Source organism: Pungitius pungitius, chromosome 3, assembly GCF_949316345.1.
Source record: "Pungitius pungitius chromosome 3, fPunPun2.1, whole genome shotgun sequence".
NCBI classification, from domain to species: Eukaryota; Metazoa; Chordata; class Actinopteri; order Perciformes; family Gasterosteidae; genus Pungitius; species Pungitius pungitius.
The window spans coordinates 29,576,713-29,598,300 of NC_084902.1; the positions used below are offsets into that span (position 1 = coordinate 29,576,713).

At 50.8% G+C, this 21,588-nt stretch overlaps 2 protein-coding genes across 6 annotated transcripts; one reads left to right on the plus strand and one right to left on the minus strand.

The window, feature by feature from the left end:
- Nucleotides 1-122: 122 nt before the first annotated feature.
- On the minus strand, nt 123-6,234 carry orc4 (origin recognition complex, subunit 4). Of its 3 annotated transcripts, none has more exons than XM_037463507.2 (15): nt 6,152-6,234; nt 3,382-3,469; nt 2,983-3,051; nt 2,827-2,903; nt 2,330-2,420; nt 2,172-2,247; nt 1,962-2,047; nt 1,826-1,874; nt 1,590-1,741; nt 1,337-1,510; nt 1,151-1,237; nt 956-1,064; nt 776-871; nt 613-680; nt 123-526 (listed from the first exon to the last, which is right to left on the minus strand). In XM_037463507.2, the coding sequence occupies exons 3-15, from the start codon at nt 3,037-3,039 to the stop codon at nt 344-346; spliced, it is 1,305 nt and encodes a 434-aa protein (XP_037319404.2). In that variant the 5' UTR covers nt 3,040-3,051; nt 3,382-3,469; nt 6,152-6,234; the 3' UTR covers nt 123-343. The 3 variants fall into 3 exon arrangements, with proteins under 3 accessions (XP_037319404.2, XP_037319420.2, XP_037319411.2); XM_037463523.2 differs by lacking the exon at nt 6,152-6,234 and adding an exon at nt 5,606-5,708; XM_037463514.2 differs by lacking the exon at nt 6,152-6,234 and adding an exon at nt 4,046-4,270.
- On the plus strand, nt 4,873-21,496 carry LOC119212523 (methyl-CpG-binding domain protein 5-like). Of its 3 annotated transcripts, none has more exons than XM_037463016.2 (10): nt 4,873-5,023; nt 8,710-9,220; nt 10,344-10,446; nt 11,498-11,669; nt 11,888-14,278; nt 16,503-16,720; nt 16,801-17,946; nt 18,185-18,258; nt 18,334-18,409; nt 18,500-21,496. In XM_037463016.2, exons 2-10 carry the CDS (start codon nt 9,108-9,110, stop codon nt 18,560-18,562), a joined length of 4,356 nt encoding a protein of 1,451 aa, XP_037318913.2. In that variant the 5' UTR covers nt 4,873-5,023; nt 8,710-9,107; the 3' UTR covers nt 18,563-21,496. The 3 variants fall into 3 exon arrangements, with proteins under 3 accessions (XP_037318913.2, XP_037318905.2, XP_037318931.2); XM_037463008.2 differs by having other exon boundaries at nt 4,986-5,121; XM_037463034.2 differs by lacking the exon at nt 4,873-5,023 and adding an exon at nt 6,453-6,836.
- Nucleotides 21,497-21,588: the final 92 nt, after the last annotated feature.

Here is a 21,588-nt window from a genome sequence, read left to right on the forward strand (position 1 = left end):
TAGAAGCTCCTGACATTAATGTCCAGGTGGATGTTGTTGCAGGACGTCACCACTAGATGGCGCCATCCAGCACGTGACACCAGCTCGCCTCCACGGTTGAGATTAAGTTCACAAAGGACTTTGTGCAAAGTGAAATCACACAACTGGTGTCTTGATTTAATGACAACATTATTGCTACGTGATACATTTTATTTAATCACCAGATGATAACTCATTATTTACAGTAACTGACGTCCAGAACAAATGATATTCTGAGTACATTTTTACAAACATCTGCACAGATGGCAGCCAAACCTCTAAGGTGTCATTTCACAGAAAACAGAACAGCGGTGAAGGCGGAGTCCTAGCCGAACACCGACATGGCCCACTGCTTGACCTCCGTGGGGCATTGTGGGTACTTCTGCAGGGCCTCCATGATCTGACTGTGGTCCAGCATGAGTCTCATCAGCTGGTACTCCCTCTGAGTTTTGGCCGAGGAGCTGTCGACCGGCCGGATCATCTCCAGCTGCTGCAGGTGCTCGAAGGCCTGAAGACGATGAATGAAAGGCCATCATTTTTTATGTAAAAGAAACCGAAAAACACGAAAGGACTCTTTAAAGGGGCCGTGCACACCTTCAAGATGACCGGCTGCTCAAAGTTGTACATGGAGTTCGACTTTCTTTGCAGGAACTTCTTAAACTCTAAAAACATGAAGAGAAATCTATTATGTAAAAGTAAAGGAAAGTGAACAACATTCCAGGTGACATGAGGGGAACTAAAGGTATGCTCCTCGTACCGTTGTGAACCATCTGCAGGTTGAAGGGCTCCCCTTCGTAGACCTCGTTCAGGTGCTTCATGGCGATGATCAGGCACAGCTCCAGGATGGACAGACCTACCGAGAGAGGGGAGACAACACGGGTACAACAGGGACGCCGGGGGGGGGGCGTCCCGAGTGCGACAGGCTGCCGCCGCTTACCGTGGAGCATGTTCGCCTTGGCGTCCGCGAAGCTCAGTCTGCTGGCCTCCAGCAGGTCCGCGGGCCTGATGCAGGGTTTGGCCACTGTCACGCGGCTCAGACACAACATCTGGGGATAGAAGAAAACATTTTTTAAATAGAAGGGTCAGACGAGGGCAGCAGGGTCCGTCCCAGTTCAAAGGAGGCGTGTCGTACCAGAAGCATGTGCAGGGAGCGGAAGTCCTTGCTGGAGTTGAAGTGTCTCCGTAGAACCTCCTCCACCGATTTGTCTTCACACAGAGTCTGAACAAGGGACACGGGCAGAGGGCCGGTCGGACCGCGGGCGGCTCTACAAAGCCCCCCGCGGTCCGACCGCCCACCCCCCACTCCCCCCCCCTTCACCTCTACGCTGGCGTTCCAGTCCGCCGCGAACCGGCCGTCGGGGAAGTGGTCCGGCAGGCCGAGGCGGGTCCGGACCCGCCCCAGGTACTCGGCGAAGGTGGGGCTGCTCAGCAGGTGGATCTGACGGTGGGAGAAGCGCGACTTCACGCGCTTCTCCAGCAGCTCCAGGACGTCCTGGAGGATTAAGAAAGATTAAGAAAACCCAAAACACATCAGTGCCATGAAAGCCGTGGGGCGACTGAGCGAGACTCACCAGTCTGCAGGTCACGCCCACCACGGCGACGGGGGCCTGGGCCGACTGGGACACGTCCAGCAGGTTGTAGAGCAGCGTCTGGTTCTTGTGCGCCGCGAACAGGTCGAACTCATCCAGGACGAAGAGCACCGGGCGGCTGCTGCTGCGATCACCTGGACGGGAGGAAGAGGAGAGTGGGCCCCCCCAGAAAATAAACAGCGCCACACTCTTTATTAGATGTTCTTAGATGTTCTGACCTTTCTTCAGCGCCTCCAGCAGGAAAGTCAGATTCTCTGCAAAACTGCCCTGGAATCAAAGAGAAGGGGGGGGGGGGTGTCCTGAAGCCGCTTCGCTGCACCCTTTACGTCGTTGAAACGCTTTCCAAACACTCACAAACACTTTGTCGCCGACGACGTTTTCCAGGTGGAGCTGCCGCGTTATTTCTTTCAGCGCTATTCTGTCGTCAGTCTGCAGGAGACCTGCAGCAAGCGGGCGACGAGGAGACCGGAGGTCAAGGTTTGATCCCTGAGGGACCCGTGCAAGAGCAATCCCACCCAGTGTGCTTCCCATCTGAATAGTTCACAGCGGGTTTGGACTTTGTACCGTTGAGGTGAACCTGGAGCAGGTTCTTCTCCGCTTCCTTTTCCTCCTGCAGATCTCGCAGCACACACTTCAGCAGCTGCAGACACACAACCCCTCGCTTCATCATCATCATCATCATCATCTCATTTTAATTATGCAATCTGGCAGCAGAGGCCCACCATTGTTTTCCCGGCTCCTCTGGGGCCGACGATGAGCACCGAGTTACTCTCCCCGTGGACGGACGTCCTCTTCAGCAGCTCCAGGAGGTGTCTGAAAAGACAGAGCTTTCACTACAATACCCAGAATGCTCCTGCGGCTGCAGAAGATAGCAGGTCCAGTGGTTAAGAGAGAATCCGCTCATGGGTTTGACATGATTAAGATGCTGCGTGCTGGGGGTGGGTTTCACTACCCACACCTGTTGTGTTTGAGTCTGCAGGGAACTGGAGCTTCTCCAACCTCTAAACTGGGACAGCTGTCCGCCAGGTGGGACTGGACTGCGTCACTGGGACAAACCTACTGTAGCTTCAGGGGGAATCGGATTCTCATCTCCTCCCTTCCAACGACACCATATCCCTCACAGTAACAAATGTCTGATTCCTTTGAGGTCACACATTCAAGGCCTTTGAATGACCTAAAACAACGAGTGGATTAGGGACAGAAGTTGAGATGGACCCACTTGTGTTGAGCTTCCAATCCCTCGGGCCTGTCAGGGAGCTGCTGATGACACAGCCGCTGCCTCAACAACTCCTGAAGCTGTAGGTGCAATAAAAGGCAGTGAGACGTCATCAATAACGGAGTTCCGTGAGGAGGAGACAAGTTGGCAGATACACACCTGTGAGACGCATTCTCCCGCCGGCAAATGAGCATGTTGCAGCTTCCTCTTGCTCATGATGCTGTGACTCTAAACCGAAACACAGGTAGTAGTTGGTTAAAATAAACGAGTGTTTTCCTCATGTTTTCCTCTATCCTCATCTACAATCTACTTCTTGGATTGTTGGATATATGCGTATATAGTGTTATATGCGTATATGTCCTGCTGGAGTTTGGTACGCTTCCCCCCCCCCCCCCCCCCCTCGCGCCGCTCTCAACATCCGGGTCTCGTTAGCTCACTGCTCGTCTTAGCGAAATAAAGAAGAACTTTGACTGTTTAGTTGGACCCACGTTTCATTATCGGGATAAGTACACACGTCAAACAATAAAGACACAAACCCGATTAATACAGTGAACTCACACTCAGCGACGTCTCAAGTCTTCGCGGGAACGCCGCTCCGCTGGCGATGACGACTTCCGGCTGCTACGGATTCTCCGCCTCTGATTGGCTGAGCGTCATAAGAGAGCGGAATAGAATAGAGATGCGCTGAAACTATTATAACACATCCATGGCTTTGAAATACAACACATACGTACACACATTACTCCTTTCACGATCGGATATCAACTAATATCTGACCATTTGAGTTTGTTTAAGATCTCACGATGTTTATGTGCTTTGATCACGATGTTTTAGGGATTTTTTTTAATGTTTTTTCATATTTCGTGAGACCAATATATTGACCCATTGTTTGCTTTAAATCATTCTCCGGTGCTTTTAACCCCCTCCAGATGTTCAAAGAGAGCCAAAGGTCTGCACTATGCAACCAACACTCTTGTAAAGTTACATTTCGATCCTTTTAAAAAACAAAATATGGCGGAGACCCAAGAAGTTCACATTTGAAAAAGTGGTAATACACTTCTGACTTGGGGTTGTAAAGAAGTCTGTGGCATTTCAAAAGATGACACAGAAAAGATTCCCAGCATGGGAAATGAAATGTAATTAGGATGTAGTTCCTTTTAAAATCCATGGCCATGGTTTAGATTTTGTTCATCTAAATGCCTGCATGACATCTTTGACTCACCCGACAACTTCAACGTTTCCTGTGGCTTTTGGTTGACTGATGAAAAGAGCCCAATAAACCACCAGATATCTCACAAAACGTCTCCCAGTCTCTGCTCCACATTAAGCCTGTCACATTATTCTAAAATACGACACACCGCTCGCACGTTCAGCCCTGTGTTTGCCCTTAAAAAATACATGAAGCGGTCCGTTTACAGCAGCCACACACTGAATTAATTTAACATCTCCACAGGTTTGACCTTCAGACACAATTCAAGCATTTGCACCCTAAGCTACGTATGCTTTACATCTCCATATCTGAGCTTTAGTGACCTTTATCTATTTTATCCAGGGAAATTATTTTGCAGAACACCATTTTCTGCTTGAGTTCCACTATGTTTCATGTTGAATTACTACAACACAGAGCTGCCTTACTGATTGGTGGTGGTGTATTTTGTTCCACCTGTCAAACAATGTATTTATTGATATTAATGTACTATGAGTATTCTTTTGAAATGTCCTTCCTTTAAATGCTGCTTCCCAGGCTTTCCGACCTGCCAGAAATAATATCATATTGCATTAAAATGATTATTATTTGAACATGTCTCAGCTATTAAATGCAGTAGAAGTGGATCCCTCACAAACAGAAGGGTGCAACCTGATAATATGAGGTCAGAAGGCTAAATTCAAATAAGTAAAACCACGTGAACTCTTTCCTTATTTGTGAAGCTCCCTCAGCAGCCCCTGGAGGCCCCCATAACCCACAATAGAACCCACGGCGCCGTGTGAGTCATCCCACCCACTCATCCAGTTGTTTCTCATTCATTTCATAATTTTATTCCCGTTTTGCCACAGAGAGCTTATGCATCTGAGCTGTGGGGGTAACGTGCATCACCTCTCCCATCTGCTGGTTGATCCTGCCGCGCATGCGCAGTGCGCCTCTCCATCATTTCCAATATATCCCAGTGTAGAAGAACCAGCAGAGGCAGAGAGCTAATGGGTAGGCTTCTTATTCTTATTTTTCCAAAGGTCAGAAACGAACCGCAGCCCCCACGCATCACTGTTTCAGTACCGGCGTGCATTCGCCGCGATGCCCGGGTAAGCACGGACTGTTTACGCTTTGATTTGACGCAGACAGAAACGTTAGTGCCTCTAAAGCGTCTCTCTCTTCTTCTTCTTCTTCTTCTTCTTCTTCGCTGTCTATCTGCAAACGCAACGGGTTCGCACGGCTATCAGCTAGCATGCTAAGCTAACCCGGGCTAACTCGGCCTGTGCCCCGGCCTTGCCTGCCCCCCCTGGCTCGAAACCTAAACGCGGGCCTAGCGGCTTGTTTTCACACTTCGACCATTTGAAGTCGCAAACCCGGCTGGCGTTACCGCAATGGGCGTCATACCGGTCCCGGTTCGCCCGTTAAACGCTAAAATGTCGCTAGCGTAGCCGAGCTCGCCCTCTAATCCGTTTTCGTTACAACAAGCTAGCCGACCAACGGTCGCTAGACAGCTGACGGTTGGCATGCTAACCCCCGAGCTAGCTCAGATGCTCTATCCAATGCATCAAAAAGCACAAGTCAGACAAGACCGACCTCGCTTGTTGACACGGTCACTTTTTCAACGCGGAGGCCCGCGGGCGACGGAGTTGACGCTGCGGGTGTCGCCATGCGACGTGTCGGACAACGTTTAACGGCACACGGTTGTCGCTAAGACGTTAACAGAGCGGCATTTGTCACAGGTGATCACAGTCTAGCTAATGGCCACTAAGCTAATTGGCTAGCAGCTAAGGCTTAGACAGCTGTGGCTGCTTTGGTTATGTACACACACACAAGCGGTTGTCATGTTCAGCAGTTTTGGAGGAGTAAGTCTCGTCATGTAGCTGTCAACATGGGAATTGGTTAATTTTCCTCTTCAGCTAGCCTTAGCCAGCTCCATGGTTAGATTTGATGGTAGGTTGAGAATTAATGGGTTTAATCCAGTTCCACAGACCGAGGTAGAGGTTCTCCAGTAAGAGGGCAAAGCACATAACCCGAGGAAAAGGGAAGGAAGGTAACTTGCATTGCTACCTGTTCTTGCATTAATCGACAACATATGACTGTTATCATCAAATGCATTTCTAGAGATAGATGAGTGCTCACCTGGTCAACCTAATAAACAGCAGAGTTTTGTTACATGGACCTTCCCAACACTGACGTATAATACCACTGCAGTCCTTATTTCAACGATAAACAAACATGAACAAACACGTGATCATAAGTTCCACAAACCAACAAACTGTTGGCTGGAACGTAACCCTTAGATCACCTAAAGGGGCTGTTATGCACATTCAGAGTCAACCTATTTGTTGGGATCTGTTTCTAAAGTGTGTGCTAGACTGAAGGTATGTAGGAAATGGCTTCATTGGTTTGGCGCTTGTTCGTGTCAGGGCCGTCCTACAAACGCAGGTAAAGTCCAGTTCTCCTACAGTCGTCCTTCTCAAGTTCTCCAGCTGCTCGTCGATGAGACGTTTTGGTGTTTCGCGTCGGGAGGATTTGAGGCTGTTGGACAGGATTGTGGTTCATGGCAAAGTAAACCGTAGATATTCTGTTGTCGTTGTGAGGAATATATAGAATTCTTTTATTAACCTGTCTGAGAAAGACTAATGAGATTCACACAAGCCACTTTGTCTGATCATACTCAAATCTGGACATCGAGGGCGGACGTTTTCATTTGCTCGAGCTGCAAATTCAGTTACTCAAGAACCCTTTTTGCTGCAGTTCCACTTGTCATTTTGATGTGATTTTTTTAAAATCCAAAACTTCTTTTCTATCTGACTGCCTTTCTGTAAGTATCCAGCTGCTGTTCATGTCTTGTTTTCTACATTTATCTCTGTGAAGTTTTCAGCTGGTTTCAGTCAGAATGGTGAAGAATTCCCTTCATTCTCATTTTTCTTCATAACATGTTTCCAATAACGCGGCATATTTTTCTCGATGTTAGGTTTGCATAGAAATTAGGACAAACGTCCCCTTCACTTTCAGAAAGCTGCCCTTTACCTTTTTTTGCGTTTGACACTCGCACTATTTTTGCCTCCCTTTCTAAGATGCTGCGTCCTAGTAGAAACCAAGCTACATATATACAGATATACACTCGTGCATCCACCCGTTCAATCTATCTCACACACAGCCTCACTGGCATGTGACCTCCACGCCAAATTTCCATATCTGAGGCTTCCAAAAGGTGGGCCCACTGCTGGTAGTAAGCTTCCCGACTATAACCACCTCTTCTGATCTTCTCCGGCCTTTCTCCTCCTCAGTCTGTCGTGTTTCTGTGAACGACCGATGTGTAGAGGCCAAAAAGATCCACCTGCAGCATTCCAGCTTAGTGGGTAGTGGGTGTGTGATTTGGTCATGGCGGTTCTTGAGAGTCCGGAGCTGTTGGGGAGCGGTGGGCAGTAAAATGGTACGAGCTGAGATTTCATTTTGTGCTTTCACGTGAGCAAGGTGACAGATTTAGATGGCGTCGCTTTGCCAAAGGTTAAAATGAAAGCATTTGGCTGTGGCACCTGCGATTTCTAATTAAAATGTCTCATTCGATTCCGGTCCAGGACTTTTCTGGACATTACTCTCCTCTTTGTACTGCCTCCCGTCTCGCGCCAAAAAGCCCAAATAGCACCAAATAATTGACGTTATTCCTGTTGTCAAACAGCTACTCGGCACCAAGCGCTGGGAAAAATAATTAGTTTTTTCCTTCAATATGAAGCCATCTTTAGGAAGGATGTCTTCTCTGTCACTTCTGCATTTTCCAAACACGCAGCTGTGGCAGAGGAGACTTTTAACGATGCGATGGCGTCTGACACGACGCCATGCGCCTCTGCTGAGAGGACGACGGGCGACTGCTGCTGCTGCTGCGTATTTCCAGATGAACACAATTTTTTTTTTTTACTGCGACCACGGGCAGCACCGCCCTCCCCTCCTCACCTCTCTCCCTCTTCCTCTGTGGTGGTGTCACCGGGTTCGGACTCGCCGGGCAGTTATGAGTCAGCAGGACCGGCGGCTGAGAGGAGGCTTTGCATGGAGCGCCATCACTAACGCACCCATTAACCAGCCCTGATGGGGCTTCTCGCTGCGTTTTCAAATGCACTCTGCGGGACTATTTCTCTTCTATATTGTCACATTTTTATGACGCATTTCTTGGCGTGCACAATATTTACAAGTGGCATTTTAAATCTGCAATATTTGTGCAATGAGGTGGAAAACATGTTAATGGCTTTCACAGTAAAATACTGAGCTGATCCGGATCTTTTAGTGAATTTCATTATCTTGTAGCCTGGTGCGTTAAAAAGCCTAAGCGGGCCTTAAGACTGGAGGTTGTGTTGCTTCAGGCACCAGTAGGAGTAACAGATCTAACCATTTGAAGTCTTACAAGCCCCCCCCCAAAAAAAAAAAAACTACACTGAAATACTGTAAAGAAATGCTGGATCACAGCCGAGGTAAACGTTTGAAATACTGCGCTCATGTTACAAAGTCATCGACAGCTATGGAAGTGTTTTCAGCACCACATCCAGTGAAGGCATTTTATTTAAAAAGCTCCTGGCCCACAGATATTGAGCATTCTGCCTTTCTATAGAAAGTCTTTGACTGGTGGGAATTAAAGGCGCTGTTACCTGTCCACATTGACCATGTATTAATTAATCTGGTCTTCCGTTGTGTCCTCACAGGAACCATGGGAACACCACCACCACCACCACCTCCACCCGACTGCGTTGGGGAGCCGATATGCTGAACACACTGTGAGGGACGCAACGAACGGTAAAAAAACCAGTGAAAGAGAACGCCAAGCCGCTTCCGGTCCAAACGTCTTCAGCCGGCACCTTCCCCGGTCGGATGGCTCTGGAGGACGAGCTGCGCTGATGGAAGTCCATGCACAATTTAGCCGCTGAAAGGGTAGGGTCTGCTGCGAGCTTGCCTCACCCTACCCCCCCTACCCCCTCGCTCCCTCTCCCCGCCATCTCCTCCACCACGGCTTTGGAAGACCGCCATGAGGTGCGTTGCGACGACGTCGATTGATGCCTGATCGGTTCACCTCTGAGGTGTCGAGCGTAAAACCAGCGGAGCAATGAATGGCGGAAAGAACTGTGAGGCGGGAGACGAGCGGCGGGCCGCCCCGGTCCAGGTCCCCATTGGCTGGCAGCGCAGGCCGGAGCGCGGCGGCGGGGTCGTGTACGTGAGGTAAGAACTGGGCCGTGACTAATGACCGATGTATAGATTTCTATATCAATTAATCTGCCTCTTGTTTTCTCACATTAACATGTGGCGATTCTAACTGAGGCCTCCAGGCCTTTGTTAGAACATTTTATGCTCATTTTTCTCCCCTAAACTCTTGTTCTTGACTCTGGTAAAGCTGCAGCGTGTCTGGCGCCTCGTAGCTGTGAAAATCTGTGAACCATACGGTTCTTCCGGGAGTCTGCCGCTAACGGCCCAGCGAGCCGTCCTTTTGACTCCAGTAAATTGCAGCCCACATGTTTTCTTGGCTGGGAAACACCAAATTGTAAGAAATGTCGATCCACGCACGCAAATTTCACTACGCCCCCACGGAGAAAGCGTCAGACGGCCTCTAAAGATCCGGTGGGCTTCGGCTGATAGTGGATCCCCTCCACCGGGTTTGGGTTCTGCAGGCTGCAAGCTGGTGTCCTCCCCAGCGCCTCGAAGAACCAAAGCAGTTGGCCGGTGTCAGGTTTATTTTGGGTGTTGGAAAGAATCCTGCGTGCTTCTGTGACCGTGGCCCGAGCACCGGCTCGCGTCTTCTTTTACATGCAACTGTTCCTCCGTCGGGGAAACGTGTAAAATGTAGAACATTTGGAAGGTTCCATGGCCCCAAATCCCCTTTTTTCTCCTGGATGTGACCTCCTGTCCACATTCTGATGAAAAAGAAGAAAATGATTGTACCGGGAGACATTTGCATGCATCGGGGTGTGATTGTTTAGTTACTTATTGATATTCGGATCCAACACTATATATTGTTATTACAGCCGATGTTGTTCGTAGGCTCCGCCCCCTCCTCACTGAAATGTTTTCAATTATTGCTTTTAGTCTGTATGGACGGAATAATTCTTTTGGTGTGGGTGGATATTAAATTTGATTTCTTGGTCCAGAAGGAGCCTCGTACCCTCCGATAAACCACCGGTCTCTCTTCATCATCTGAGTCAGGAATGAAAATGCTGTGGGAGAACTAGGCCCCTTTTTTTGAGTGTTTCCGCATGAATATGTTCAGCGTGGAGGTCTAAACGCCATGAAGGACCTCGCAGTATGGCGGGAGTGGCGGCGCTCTGACCTCCCTGTGTTCTGTGTGCAGTCCCAGCGGCTCGGTGCTGTCCGGCTTGGAGCAGCTGAAAGCCTACCTGCTGACAGATGGGACCTGCAAATGCGGCCTGGAATGCCCCCTCATCCTCCACAAGGTAATTATTTTTCGTCCTGGTTCATCTAAAACAGTTGTCAATCAAAGGTGGGGGGCGTGGCTTCATTCATCAGCTCTTCTCTGCCAGGTAAAAAGTGACAAAAAGGATCCCAACCACACACATTCATTTCAAGCGTTGAAGGACTTCAGAGTGGACTTTGGTTGAGTTTGGGGAGCTTGTTGGAATCACAGGTGGAAATGAAGTGAACATTTTGTCTCTTCTTTTTGGACCCGATACTTATTTGACGCTTGTTCCTGCAGCTCGGGGAGGAGGGCGGGAATAGAGGGAGGAGTGAGGAGGTAAACATGTCTGTGAGGATGACGAGGAGGAGGAGGAGGAGGAGGAGGAGGAGGTGTCCAAACCAAGTGAACACAACCTCTGACGGGCTCTGGTTGAGTTGATGCTTTTATGTTTGTGGCTGGGAGGCTGGTTGGGGGTTTTGTCCTTCACGGTGGCCGTGGTCCGCTTGGATTAACGTCAGCGCCGATGAATCCCAGTGGAGGGAAATAGTGTAACAGGGAAAGCTCTGCAGCATAATCCATTTCTCCCCCCCCCCCATTCCATGCATGAAATAAAGACTCCCCTGATCTATGGGACGGCCCTCACTGAAGATGTTGGGTGTCGTGAGGCGTTCACTGTATCACATTACCTGGGAGGAAGGATTATCTTTCTTCAGGCTAAGTTTGTCCCTGATATCGGGTCCCAAACATCAGGCTGATGTTGTCATGTCTGCTCTATTATTCATTTCTTTTAACAGCAGATGCTGACTCTTAGAGATTCTTGACCATTCTTATCATTTGGGTTATTAGTCCAAAGGGCTCAGGATCACCTCTCTTTGAAGTGAGGTCCATAGTCAGTAGGATACCTACAATGCTTCCATGGAGTTTATGGATTCACCAAAGTCCCTTAATAGCACAGCACCACTTTTTTTGATTGTGCACTCCACATTTAATTGATTTTCACCTGCAACAATGAAACCCAGTGTCACGGCGAGACTTGGATGATCTAAAACAAAAATAAACGGTTTCTGTGACCTTTTTTTCCTCCTCAGGTGTTCAACTTTGACCCCGGGGCAGCTGTGAAGCAGAGGACGGCGGAGGACGTGAGAGCAGACGACGACGTCACCAAACTCTGCATTCACAAGCGGAAGCTTCTGGCTGTGGCCACGCTGCACCGGAGCATGGGGACGCACCCGCCTCTGACAGTCACCAGTCCGGGGGGAGGTACCAGTAAATCCAGTTGTTTCAACTTGAAAATGAATGTGTCAGTTTGATGACGGGACACCGTTGGTAACCCCTTGATATGCAGAGGTGAGGTGGTTTCATGCTGTTGAAATCTACTACTTAAAGAAACTTTAATGGTTTAATTCCTCCTCCTCTTTTTGTTCACTGCGGTGTTATTGATCCAACTCAAGTGTCACTTCTTTTTTTTTTGTCTCAAGGTACATCATCTGTGGTCGTTGCGCATTCCACATCTCAGCGAGCAACAAGGACCAAACCCCACGACAGCCTGCCCAACGGCGTTGGCCCAGACTGCAAGATCCCTTTCAAGATGATGATGATGGCAGCGGGACCGCAGCAGCAGCAGCAGCCGCAGCGGCAGCAGCAGCAGCGGCAGCGGTATCCACCCCAGGAGATGTGTGGAGCCCAGCAGCCCGAGCTCTACCCGGGCTTCCCCAGGCCACAGAGGTTGAGCAGCGGGGAGCCAGGCCCCAAATCCCCTTACCGGGTGGGGTACGGGGGCATGCTGAGCCCGCCTCTCTCCAGTGGTAAGCTGTACGGAGACGGCTCCCATTCCCCCAGTGCAGACACTCTGGGCGGCGCCGATGGCTTTCAAAGGACCAATTCTTGTGGGTTTCCAGGAGCTGGTAGTCCGGCCTCCATCCACGGGAACACCAGGACGCCCCTCTCTCCACCCAGTTTGATGCTCCATGGCTCCCCCGCGGGCCAGCCATCTTGCGCCATGACAGGGAGGACTAGCACGCCCCTCTCCCCCACGGCCACTGCCAAAAGCCCTGTCATGAACATGCCTCGGGGGAGTTTCCCCCCTGGGATGGACATGTCCCGTGCAGCATTTCACCATAAAACGCAACCCCCTGTGCACCCTGTACCACCGCCTTCATCCATACAGCCATCCTGTGCCCTTCAGAAAAGGCAGTTGACCTCTGAAAAAGACCCATTAGGTATCCTGGACCCCATCCCCAGCAAGCCAGTCGGCCAGCCCCCCGGCAACGCACCCAACCCCTCCAACTTCCAGCCCAATATCCACTCTCAGGTACAAATGATGAATGTAAACATCCCCCCTCCCGCCATCGTTCCCCTGCCAAGCAACTTACCCTTACCCACAGTGAAGCCTGGGCCTGTGGGGCATGGCAGCCACGTTCAAAGGACTCAACAGGGGGGTCCAGCTTCCTCCATGTCCCCCTCCCCTGTCACTTCACCTGTCCACATGGCGGGGCCTGTCCTTGGCAGGATGGAGGCGTCCCCCCATCGCTCGCGGTCGTCCTCCACCTCCTCTGAACATGGGAACTTTGCAATGCCCTCGGGGCACCAGGCCCCATGTGGCAACATGAAGGTTCCTCCTCGTTCCCCCAGGTCTGCCATGGGATCTCCAAGGCCTTCCATGCCCTCCAGCCCCTCCACCAACAAGACTGACCCGCACCACCAGTACAAAGACTCCCAGATGCTGCCCGGCATGGGGAACTCGATTGGCCCGCAGCTGCACAGCAACCCCATGTACTCGCCCACCTCCTCCTCCTCCTCCTCGGCATCTTCTTCTCTGGCCCCCCCGAGCGCTTCCTCCCAGAAGGGCCACCCGGGACTCCTGGGTGTGCCCCTCAACCAGATTCTCAACCAACAGAATGCCGCTTCCTTCCCGGCAAGCAGTCTCCTGTCGGCCGCAGCCAAAGCACAGCTAGCAAATCAAAACAAACTCGGCACCAGTGGCAACAGCCCCGCGGGCATGGGTGGTGGAGGTGGTGGTGGAGGAGGTGGAGGTAACGGAGTAGCCGGTGGACACCCTGGCTCCATGAGCGGCCCCCGAGGCATGGAGGGTCACGGCTCTTTAAACTCCATGCTCCCGCCGAACTCCACCATGCTGCTCAACGCTCCCGAGGGCCAGAGTGGGCGGGCGGCCCTCAGGGACAAGCTCATGGCCCAGCAGAGAGACCCCATGCGCAAACGCAAGCAGTCATCGGGCAGCGCCGCCGCCGCCGCCAACCACGACGCCAGTAACAACGTGGTCTACAGCATGCTCAACAAGCGAGGCATGGGGGGGCCCCACATGGCGGGGCCCAGCGCCACGGAGCAGCTTCGCAAAGTGGGCCGGCTCGGGAACCTGCCGCCCACCACCTCCATGGCGCAGCTTCTCCAGTCCATGAGCTGCCAGAGCTCCCACCGTCCAGGTCTCAGCGCGGGCCCTCAAGGACCCGCACAGATGCACTACAGCGACGCCACCGGAGCGGCCCCCGCTGCCGGCCCGCCGCAGAACCTCCTGGTTCAGCAGAGGCCGCGGGTGCCAGGAGACGCCATGCAGCACTGCCAGAACATGGACGCCTCCGGGGGCCACCCGGGCTCCCGTCCAGGCCCGTTCCCTGACATGATGGCCCAGATGCAGGCCTCCTCCATGAGTAACTGCGGGCCCATGGGGCCAGGCGGCGGACCGCTGGGTCCTGATGGCATGCCGCTGGGACGCCCCCACGCCAACCCCCCACCGCTGTCCCATGCCGGCCCCCACCCGTCACAGCAGAACCTCCATCACGGTATGAGGCGGGCCACCGTGGTGGGGATGCCTCACGGAGACGGAAGCTGTGCGCAGAGCGTCTCTGAATCGGGTGAGACTCTTTCCCACATTAATTAACACTGTTCATTCACATTTTTACTCCCTTTTAAACGTGAGCCATGTGATCACACTACTGCTCCTAATTCCTTGAGTGCTGAAATGCTTTCCAGTTGAAGAAATAAGATGCTAAAAGGCTCCTAATAATCCTGAAATCTAAATGTAGTTTTGCAGTACATTTTATTCCTCTGAATTGATGTATATAAATCCTAAAACTAGTTTTCACAATGACATACGCTACGTGGCATGAGTTCAAAGTTGATATCCTGTGTAGTTGGTGACTGTATCCCCCCCCCCCCCCCCTCCTCGTCGTGATAAGCTCGGTGTTGGATGAAGACGTGGTTTCTATGGTTATGAGTGAACAAGAAGCAAAGGATTTGGGTGATAGGCGCCGAGCCGAGACAGTCGGGCTCCTCCAGTATCTGTGAGCTAATGAGCAGGCCCCTCATCTTTGGAAGCTCGGGCTAATTGTCAGTCAGCCAGTGTTTGGCTTTGTTTTATTTGTATGGTAGCATCAGTCAATGGTCTAAGAAGATGGAAATGGGATCTGCATCACGCTTTTTAAGGGAGGCAGCCTAGATAGGGCACTCAAAAGAGCTTCTCGCCGCTAGCCGGTCGCTATAGTAACGATAGACCCTGAATGGGGACCAGAGTGAAGCTTTTGATGAGGGTTTAAGCCATAGTGTGTTTGAATCATTGTGTGTGCATGCCTACGGCTTGTGTGTTACAGTGCATGTGCTCCTGTTTATTTGTGCGCACATGAATGTGTGTGACTGTACACTTTTTCCTGTGTGTGTGTGTGTGTGTGTGTGTGTGTGGGTGCACGTACTGGCATTCATGAGAGCATTTGTTTTGAATGAAAAGATCTAGATCTTGTTTTTAGTTTTCCTTCCTGCTTGCTGTGGGACCCGACTGCGTCTGTGTGCCTTCATATGGTTTATAATGGAGATACCACCAAGGTCTCCTGCAGGCCACCTGCTCTTATCACCAGGTGTGCCGCTATTCTGCCAGTCGAGACGAAAACATTGGCTCGGCCCTGTGAGGGAGAGTGTGACGGGATGAAGGGATGTGATGCGGCTCTAGATGTAACGACCCCAGTGAAATGACTGGCCTCAATGCCTCATAAGTGCCTCTCCTGTCTGGCAAATAAGCACTCACAGGCTCTCAGGATAAAAGAATATTCTGTCACCAAATGGCACGTATGCCTCCGAGTAGTTCTGTGGATTGGCCCGTACTTGAGGCTAATTTGGATGTTCGGGGGTCTTAAGAGCATGCGAAGCTCTTTGAATGCGGCCTAGTCGCTGGCTTTTTAGCATTAGCCTCTAACCATCTGTTTCCAGACAGCTAGCAAGCTTTGAACGCCCTCCCTCCCCATCAACAAAACCCCCGAAGACCTCCTGCCACCCAGCTGACCACCCCCCATCCCCCAGAGGAGTAAAATCACACCACCCGACCCGAGTAACCCCCCCCCACATCCACCCACCCAACTTCCCCCACCAGCTTCCTGGCAGTGGACAGCACCACCAATCATCACTCGGCTCCCATGGCAACCTCCCTCGGCAACAGCCGTCGCTATATCATAGCGCAGGACGTGGGGAGTTGGGGGAGGGGGTTTGGCCCAGTCGTGGCTCTCGGCGTTGTAGAGGGGAAGAAAGAAAAGGGAGAAAAAAAAAATTAGAGAACACACACACACACACACACAGCTGCCCCTGAGCTACGTAGCATCGCACCAGCTGCTCCAGTCGCCACCGTCCTCACACCCCCAGAACACAGCGTCAGGCCTCGCAGAGTTTGAATTTGCCTCGGCTTTGTCTGCATCACGTTGCTGCCGGGCCTCTTCTTCATGCAGCGAGACGTCCGTGGCCTTGACTTGTTTTGTTCATGTTCTGTCCCTGAACGCTGTGCTAACTGGACCATCTGCTACTTTTATACGCAGCCGATTGGTTAATGTGCAACTTTTTTTCCTTTTTATTCTAAAAGTCTTTGCCCAGCTGTGGCTACTATCTGTCGCCTGGATGTTGTAAAGGGTTCATTCTGATAGTTTGCTGTCATATTGCGTCACACTAAGAATACAATTGAATAATTCTCCTGTTGGAGAATACTTTTCTAGCTTCAGGGACGGTGAACCGTGACATTGCTGTTTGCCTTGAATACTGAAGGCATCCTTCCCTCCAGCCCCCGTCTTTCCTCCCCGGACAATGTTGTCATGCATTTTGCAGGGAACCCCCCGTCCCTCGGCTGCGGTCTGGGGGGCCTGCAGCCGCACGGCAACGCCGCCCTGGGTCAGATGTACCAGCAGCAGGTCCACCAGAGCATGCAGCAGGGGGTGGTGGCCTCCCACCCGGCCTACCAAGGACAGCCGCACTTCTCTGACAACCCGGCCTACACGGACAGAAGCAACGCCGGCTCCATGGCCTGCCTCTACCAGAACTACCAGGTGGGGGGGGCCACGAGCTCGACTTTCATTTCAGATGAACTTTCTTTTCATGGTTGTGACCTTGTTGTTTTTGTCCTCAGCCGGGGATGCTGTCTCACCCACACTTCAGGGAGGAGCAGCAGCCCCAAGGCGGAGGGCTTCCCGCGGGGGCACCCGGGGGCGACAGGGGCCCGGGCGGCGGCGGCGGCGCCCCCCCCGAGTCGGTGGACGCCATCTATAGAGCCGTGGTGGACGCCGCCAGCAAGGGCGTGCACGTGACCATCACCACCACAGTGAGCGGGACCACACAGGCGAGTCCGGTGCCCGCCCTCAGCGCCATGAGTGCCTTCACCGCCTCCATCGGGGAGCCGCTCGGCCTCCCCCAGGCGGTCAGCTCCGTGCTCCTCCGGCACCAGGAGGCCGAGGCCTTACCCCAGCAGGCCCGGCCCAGGCAGGTGAGGCCCGGGCGGGGTCACAAGCACATGGACGCGGGGAAGATCACCCCGGACGGCCCGGAGGCCGGCGACTACTTCCGCTCTCCCGGCCGCGGGACCCCCAGGGGGCAGTGGGAGGGCGAGACGCCGCACGGCGGGGGCTTCGACGCGCACAGCAACAGCGGCGCCTGGGGTGGCGAGGAGTTCCTGGAGTGCTCCACCCAAGTGCGGAGTAGTCCCTGCATGGAGCGTCCCGCAAGCCTGGCCCCCGCCCCGCCCTGCCCCAACGAGGGCTCCAACGACCACGGCCTGGCCATGGCCCACGAAAAGGCCTTCTTCGACGACGGCTATCGCTTCAACAACTGCCACCGGACCCCCGCCAACTACAAGGAGCGCCTGGAGCAGACGGTGGAGCGCTGCGTCCACCTCAACGGCGCCACCCCCCACTTCAACGCCCGGGGCTACGGGGAGGTCCTGGGCCCCCCGCGGCAGGAGCTGACGGGGGACGACCAGTCGCCCAGCTCCTCCACCAGCCTGGAGGGACCTCTGGCCACGGCCAAGGACTACGGCCACTACAACGGCCACTTCAACGGCATGGCGCCCAGCCCCTCGGACACCAAGAGCCTGAGCAGCGAGGAGGACATGCGCCAACCGGACTCTCCCTCCTCGGAGCTGCTTCACTACCGGTCCAGGACCTTCAACATGGGGGAGCTGGTCTGGGGCCAGCTCAAGGGCTTCCCGCCTTGGCCCGCCAAGCTGGCCGGGGACGAACCAGTGCACGGCGCCGCCATGCGGCTGCGGGAGCAGGCCAAGGTGAGCGGACCCGTCTGTTGCCACCTGTCGGTATCCCACGAGCCGCCTTGACGCAGAGTGAAGGCTGCATGAACACACCACCCCCATTCAAGGTCCTGCACGTTCTTTTTTCCACTGATGCTTGCCAGGAAGTCCAAGGCAGATGTTTCCAAATGATTTAAGCTGCCAAATCCATAGATCTGCATAGAGTGAGACTAACGATTCGCCGTCACTGTTTTGTTGTTTGATCTGCATCCAGGTGGAGCCAGAGAAGCTAAAAACACTGACTCACGACCTGGAGGCCCTCGACCGAGCCGCCAAAAGAGGCCTGAAGTAAGTAAATCTTGCTTTTGATCATCAAACCCTGTCTGCATCGGCGTAACCGTAACAAATCCAAATGTTCCACAGGCCGGGGAAACTGAATAATCACCTGGAAGCTGCTATCCACGAGGCCATGAGTGAGCTGGATAAGATGTCGGGCACGGTGAGCCTCTACACACACACACCAACGTGTCATTTTCATTGTCATTGATGCGCGTGTTCCACCAGGCGACGTGACCTTTCTCCCCCTCAGATCCCGTCCAGAGATCGCCAGGTGAAGCTGCCCAAGCCCAAGAGGAGGAAGATATCCAGATAACATTGAATGTGTCAGCCCTTCGGAGACTTGGTCCGTGCGCTTTGAGCTCTCCAACAGGTGCTACACGTGGACGTTCAGTGGTACATGCGTGACATCTACTTGACTTACTGACCCGCAGAAGGTGCTGGATGTTCCAATCACCAATTACAGTTCAAGCTGTAGAGCCAGAAACTGAAAAAACAGAGAAAAACATTGGTTGCGATTTGTCTACAGCTCACTGAATTAACTATTTTTTTCTAGTATATAAGACGGTAAAACCAACAAAAAAAGCGACAAGCATTACTTTACATATTTAAGAAAAATAGACAGTCCAAATATTTCTGATACATTTTCAATATGTATATAGATAATCCTGAAATTTCATGCTATTAAGAAATGTATGTAAATATTGTACAATGTCATGTACAAGCATACCTAATGCACATTTTATCTTTTATTGTACAAAAACAAAGCAGAAGTGTACCAATGTCTTGGTTTCTATTCATAGGATCCATCCGAACAGCCTAAAGCTTTTATATCATCGACTGTAAGACGTGATGTTGTTTTGTTACGTTTTACGTTGTAAGGGAACAGCAGGGGGGGGACTTACTTCAGGGGTTCCCTTTTGTGTTGGAAAAAGAAAAAAAAGGCAGAAAACAGAATGAACTTTACCAGCCCAAAGTGTTGGAGGGTCCCATCAGCAGGTCGGTCGGGGGGGGGGGGGGCTCCGTCTTTCTTTGGGTTCACCGTTGGTCACCAGCTGCTTCTTTTCTTTATTTTTATGAAGGAGAAATCCACCCATCATGGAGTGTGTTTGTGACGCCTGATGCTGAAACTATTTACTGAGATACTGAGAAACGTAAGCATCATTTTATGAGTTAATGATTAAATTAATGACTAAAAACAAGCAATGGGTTAATGGACAATAATCAACAGTCAGCATTTGCTATTAGAGAAACTTCCCTGGCTAATAATAACTTATTAGTCATTAAGCTCATTTCTTAGCCACTCAAATATTGCCTTTTTTTTTTAAATTAACATTAAAATGGTGTGACCTACATATTCTAACTGTGTTAAAACGGATTACCCAGAGGACCCTGAATGCAACACAAGCTAAAGAGCCTTCGGGGGGGGATTTCTCCTTCAAGCATCGCCGGCTGCGTTGATGAATCCCGTCATTTGGTTGTTGTGATCATGTTCTGGTGCTTGTTTGTACAGTGGTTTTTGTTTCCATGACGATAGCTTTAGGTAGAGCAACCGACCCCCAGTCTCCATCACCCACAGGGACACTAACTCGCTTTGCAGGAGCAGTGGAAGCATTTCTCTCATTTAGGGGCCTTGTTATTATTTTGTTTTGCTTATTAATGTAAATTATTTATGTACAGTACTCCATATTTATTTTAAGCTTTACAAATATGCTAGATGGCAATAATACTACCAAGAGTTGAGAACTCTAGCCTTATATGTGTATATGTATGTTTGTTTTTGTTTTTGAATAGAAGATGTATTCAGAGTGTCCCTCAGTTACTCCTTATTTTACAGACCCGGTTTCTCATCATTTGTTCTGGATTTCTTGGCCAAAGGAAGAAAACGTCACAACGTCTGCGTCCAAAAGACGATACTATTTATGAATATGCACATCTGGCACCGCTAACGTTGGTAATAAATGCAGTTTTGACACCAACGAAGCAAAACCATCACTTGATCAGTCATGAAAGCCCATTATGGGAACTCTGTGTACACACACACACACACACACACCTGCTCCTCCACATCAAAACAACCTGATATCACAACAGAAATATCAAGTGCAATATACGGATGGATGGCAAAGATCCTCCGCTTAGAAGATCTGCGTCTGATTGTCTGAGACCTTCTTTGTCTCTCGCTCTCAACATGCATGCTCAAAAACTCAAAGTAGTAATTTATTTGTAGCTTTAACTTTGACGTGTACACACACACACACACACACACAGCTGTTACTCCCGGGCTACAATGCATCGAATTGGAACTCTGCGATTAAAAATGTTTCTGGTGATCCTTTTAAAACCCACTAGCACACTACATTGTAAAGAAGCCCACTGAAACATGGAAACACTTTGGAAACATAACAGTTTTATTCCTAATATCCTGAACAAAATATGAATTACAAGCAAACACTTCTGATTCAGTCGGCGTGTACTCGCGTTTAAGGACTCTAAACCACTTCTAACGAGGCCATCTCTTTGTCGTGTGCACGCTGAAGAGTAAAAAGGTTTGTGCAGCCAGTGAGATCAGAAAACGTTATTTAAAGATCAATATCTGACACAGTATTTTAATTGGTGTGATCCGTGTTAAAAACCTTTCAGTGTGCACACCTACGTTTTTACTGTAATCTGGAGAAGTCCCGGTAAAGTTCATTCTGCCCCCCCCCCCCCCCCCCCTCCTCCTGTTCTTTGTGCAATGGCGTGCAGGAAGCCGGTGTCATGTTGGGAACCCGTGTGTTACGGATCTGTTTTCATGTCATTTGTGGTCACGAGTTCGAAGCCTTTCTGTGTTTGAGACGGTGCGTGCAGTCGTTTTTTTAGTTGTGATTGTGTGTTGAGGTGTGAGTGTGATGGTGGTTGTTCTGCTCTCTGAATCTCACCCCCCCCCCCCCCCCAGCCTGTCATTGTCAGTATTTTATTTCGTCAACTTGTAATGAAGTATATATTTTCTCACTAATATATACTTTACAAAGAATATACTTGCGTGAAGTATGAGGTGCACTTGTTTGTTTTTCTTTTTGCATTAACGTGGGATAGTTTGTCAGAGTCCATCCTTTTCAGATTGTTTGGACTTTTTTTAATGGTTTGATGTAAACAGCATTTTTTTGTAAATATTGTGACATTACAGGTCATGCAGTGATGTAACATTTGGAATAATGTTGCACAGATGTTTAAGATATTAAAAACATGGTCACTCTTACTTGAATAATCAGGTGTGTAACGTGTATTTGTTTCTTCATCACAGTTCCTCAGGTTCTAAAACATTTCAAGTTTTAAAGTGTATAAACATTAAAGTGATGA

Excerpts from the sequence above, each read along its gene's own strand:
- orc4 (XM_037463507.2), bottom strand. The coding sequence starts at position 3,039 with ATGAGCAAGAGGAAGCTGCAACATGCTCATTTGCCGGCGGGAGAATGC. Across the intron at positions 2,248-2,329 it reads GAGGAGCCGGGAAAACAATG|CTGCTGAAGTGTGTGCTGCG; the intron begins GTGGGCCTCTGC and ends GTGTGTCTGCAG. Across the intron at positions 1,065-1,150 it reads GCTCCCTGCACATGCTTCTG|ATGTTGTGTCTGAGCCGCGT; the intron begins GTACGACACGCC and ends TTCTATCCCCAG.
- LOC119212523 (XM_037463016.2), top strand. The coding sequence starts at position 9,108 with ATGAATGGCGGAAAGAACTGTGAGGCGGGAGACGAGCGGCGGGCCGCC. Across the intron at positions 10,447-11,497 it reads GCCCCCTCATCCTCCACAAG|GTGTTCAACTTTGACCCCGG; the intron begins GTAATTATTTTT and ends TTTCCTCCTCAG. Across the intron at positions 18,259-18,333 it reads GCCGCCAAAAGAGGCCTGAA|GCCGGGGAAACTGAATAATC; the intron begins GTAAGTAAATCT and ends AATGTTCCACAG.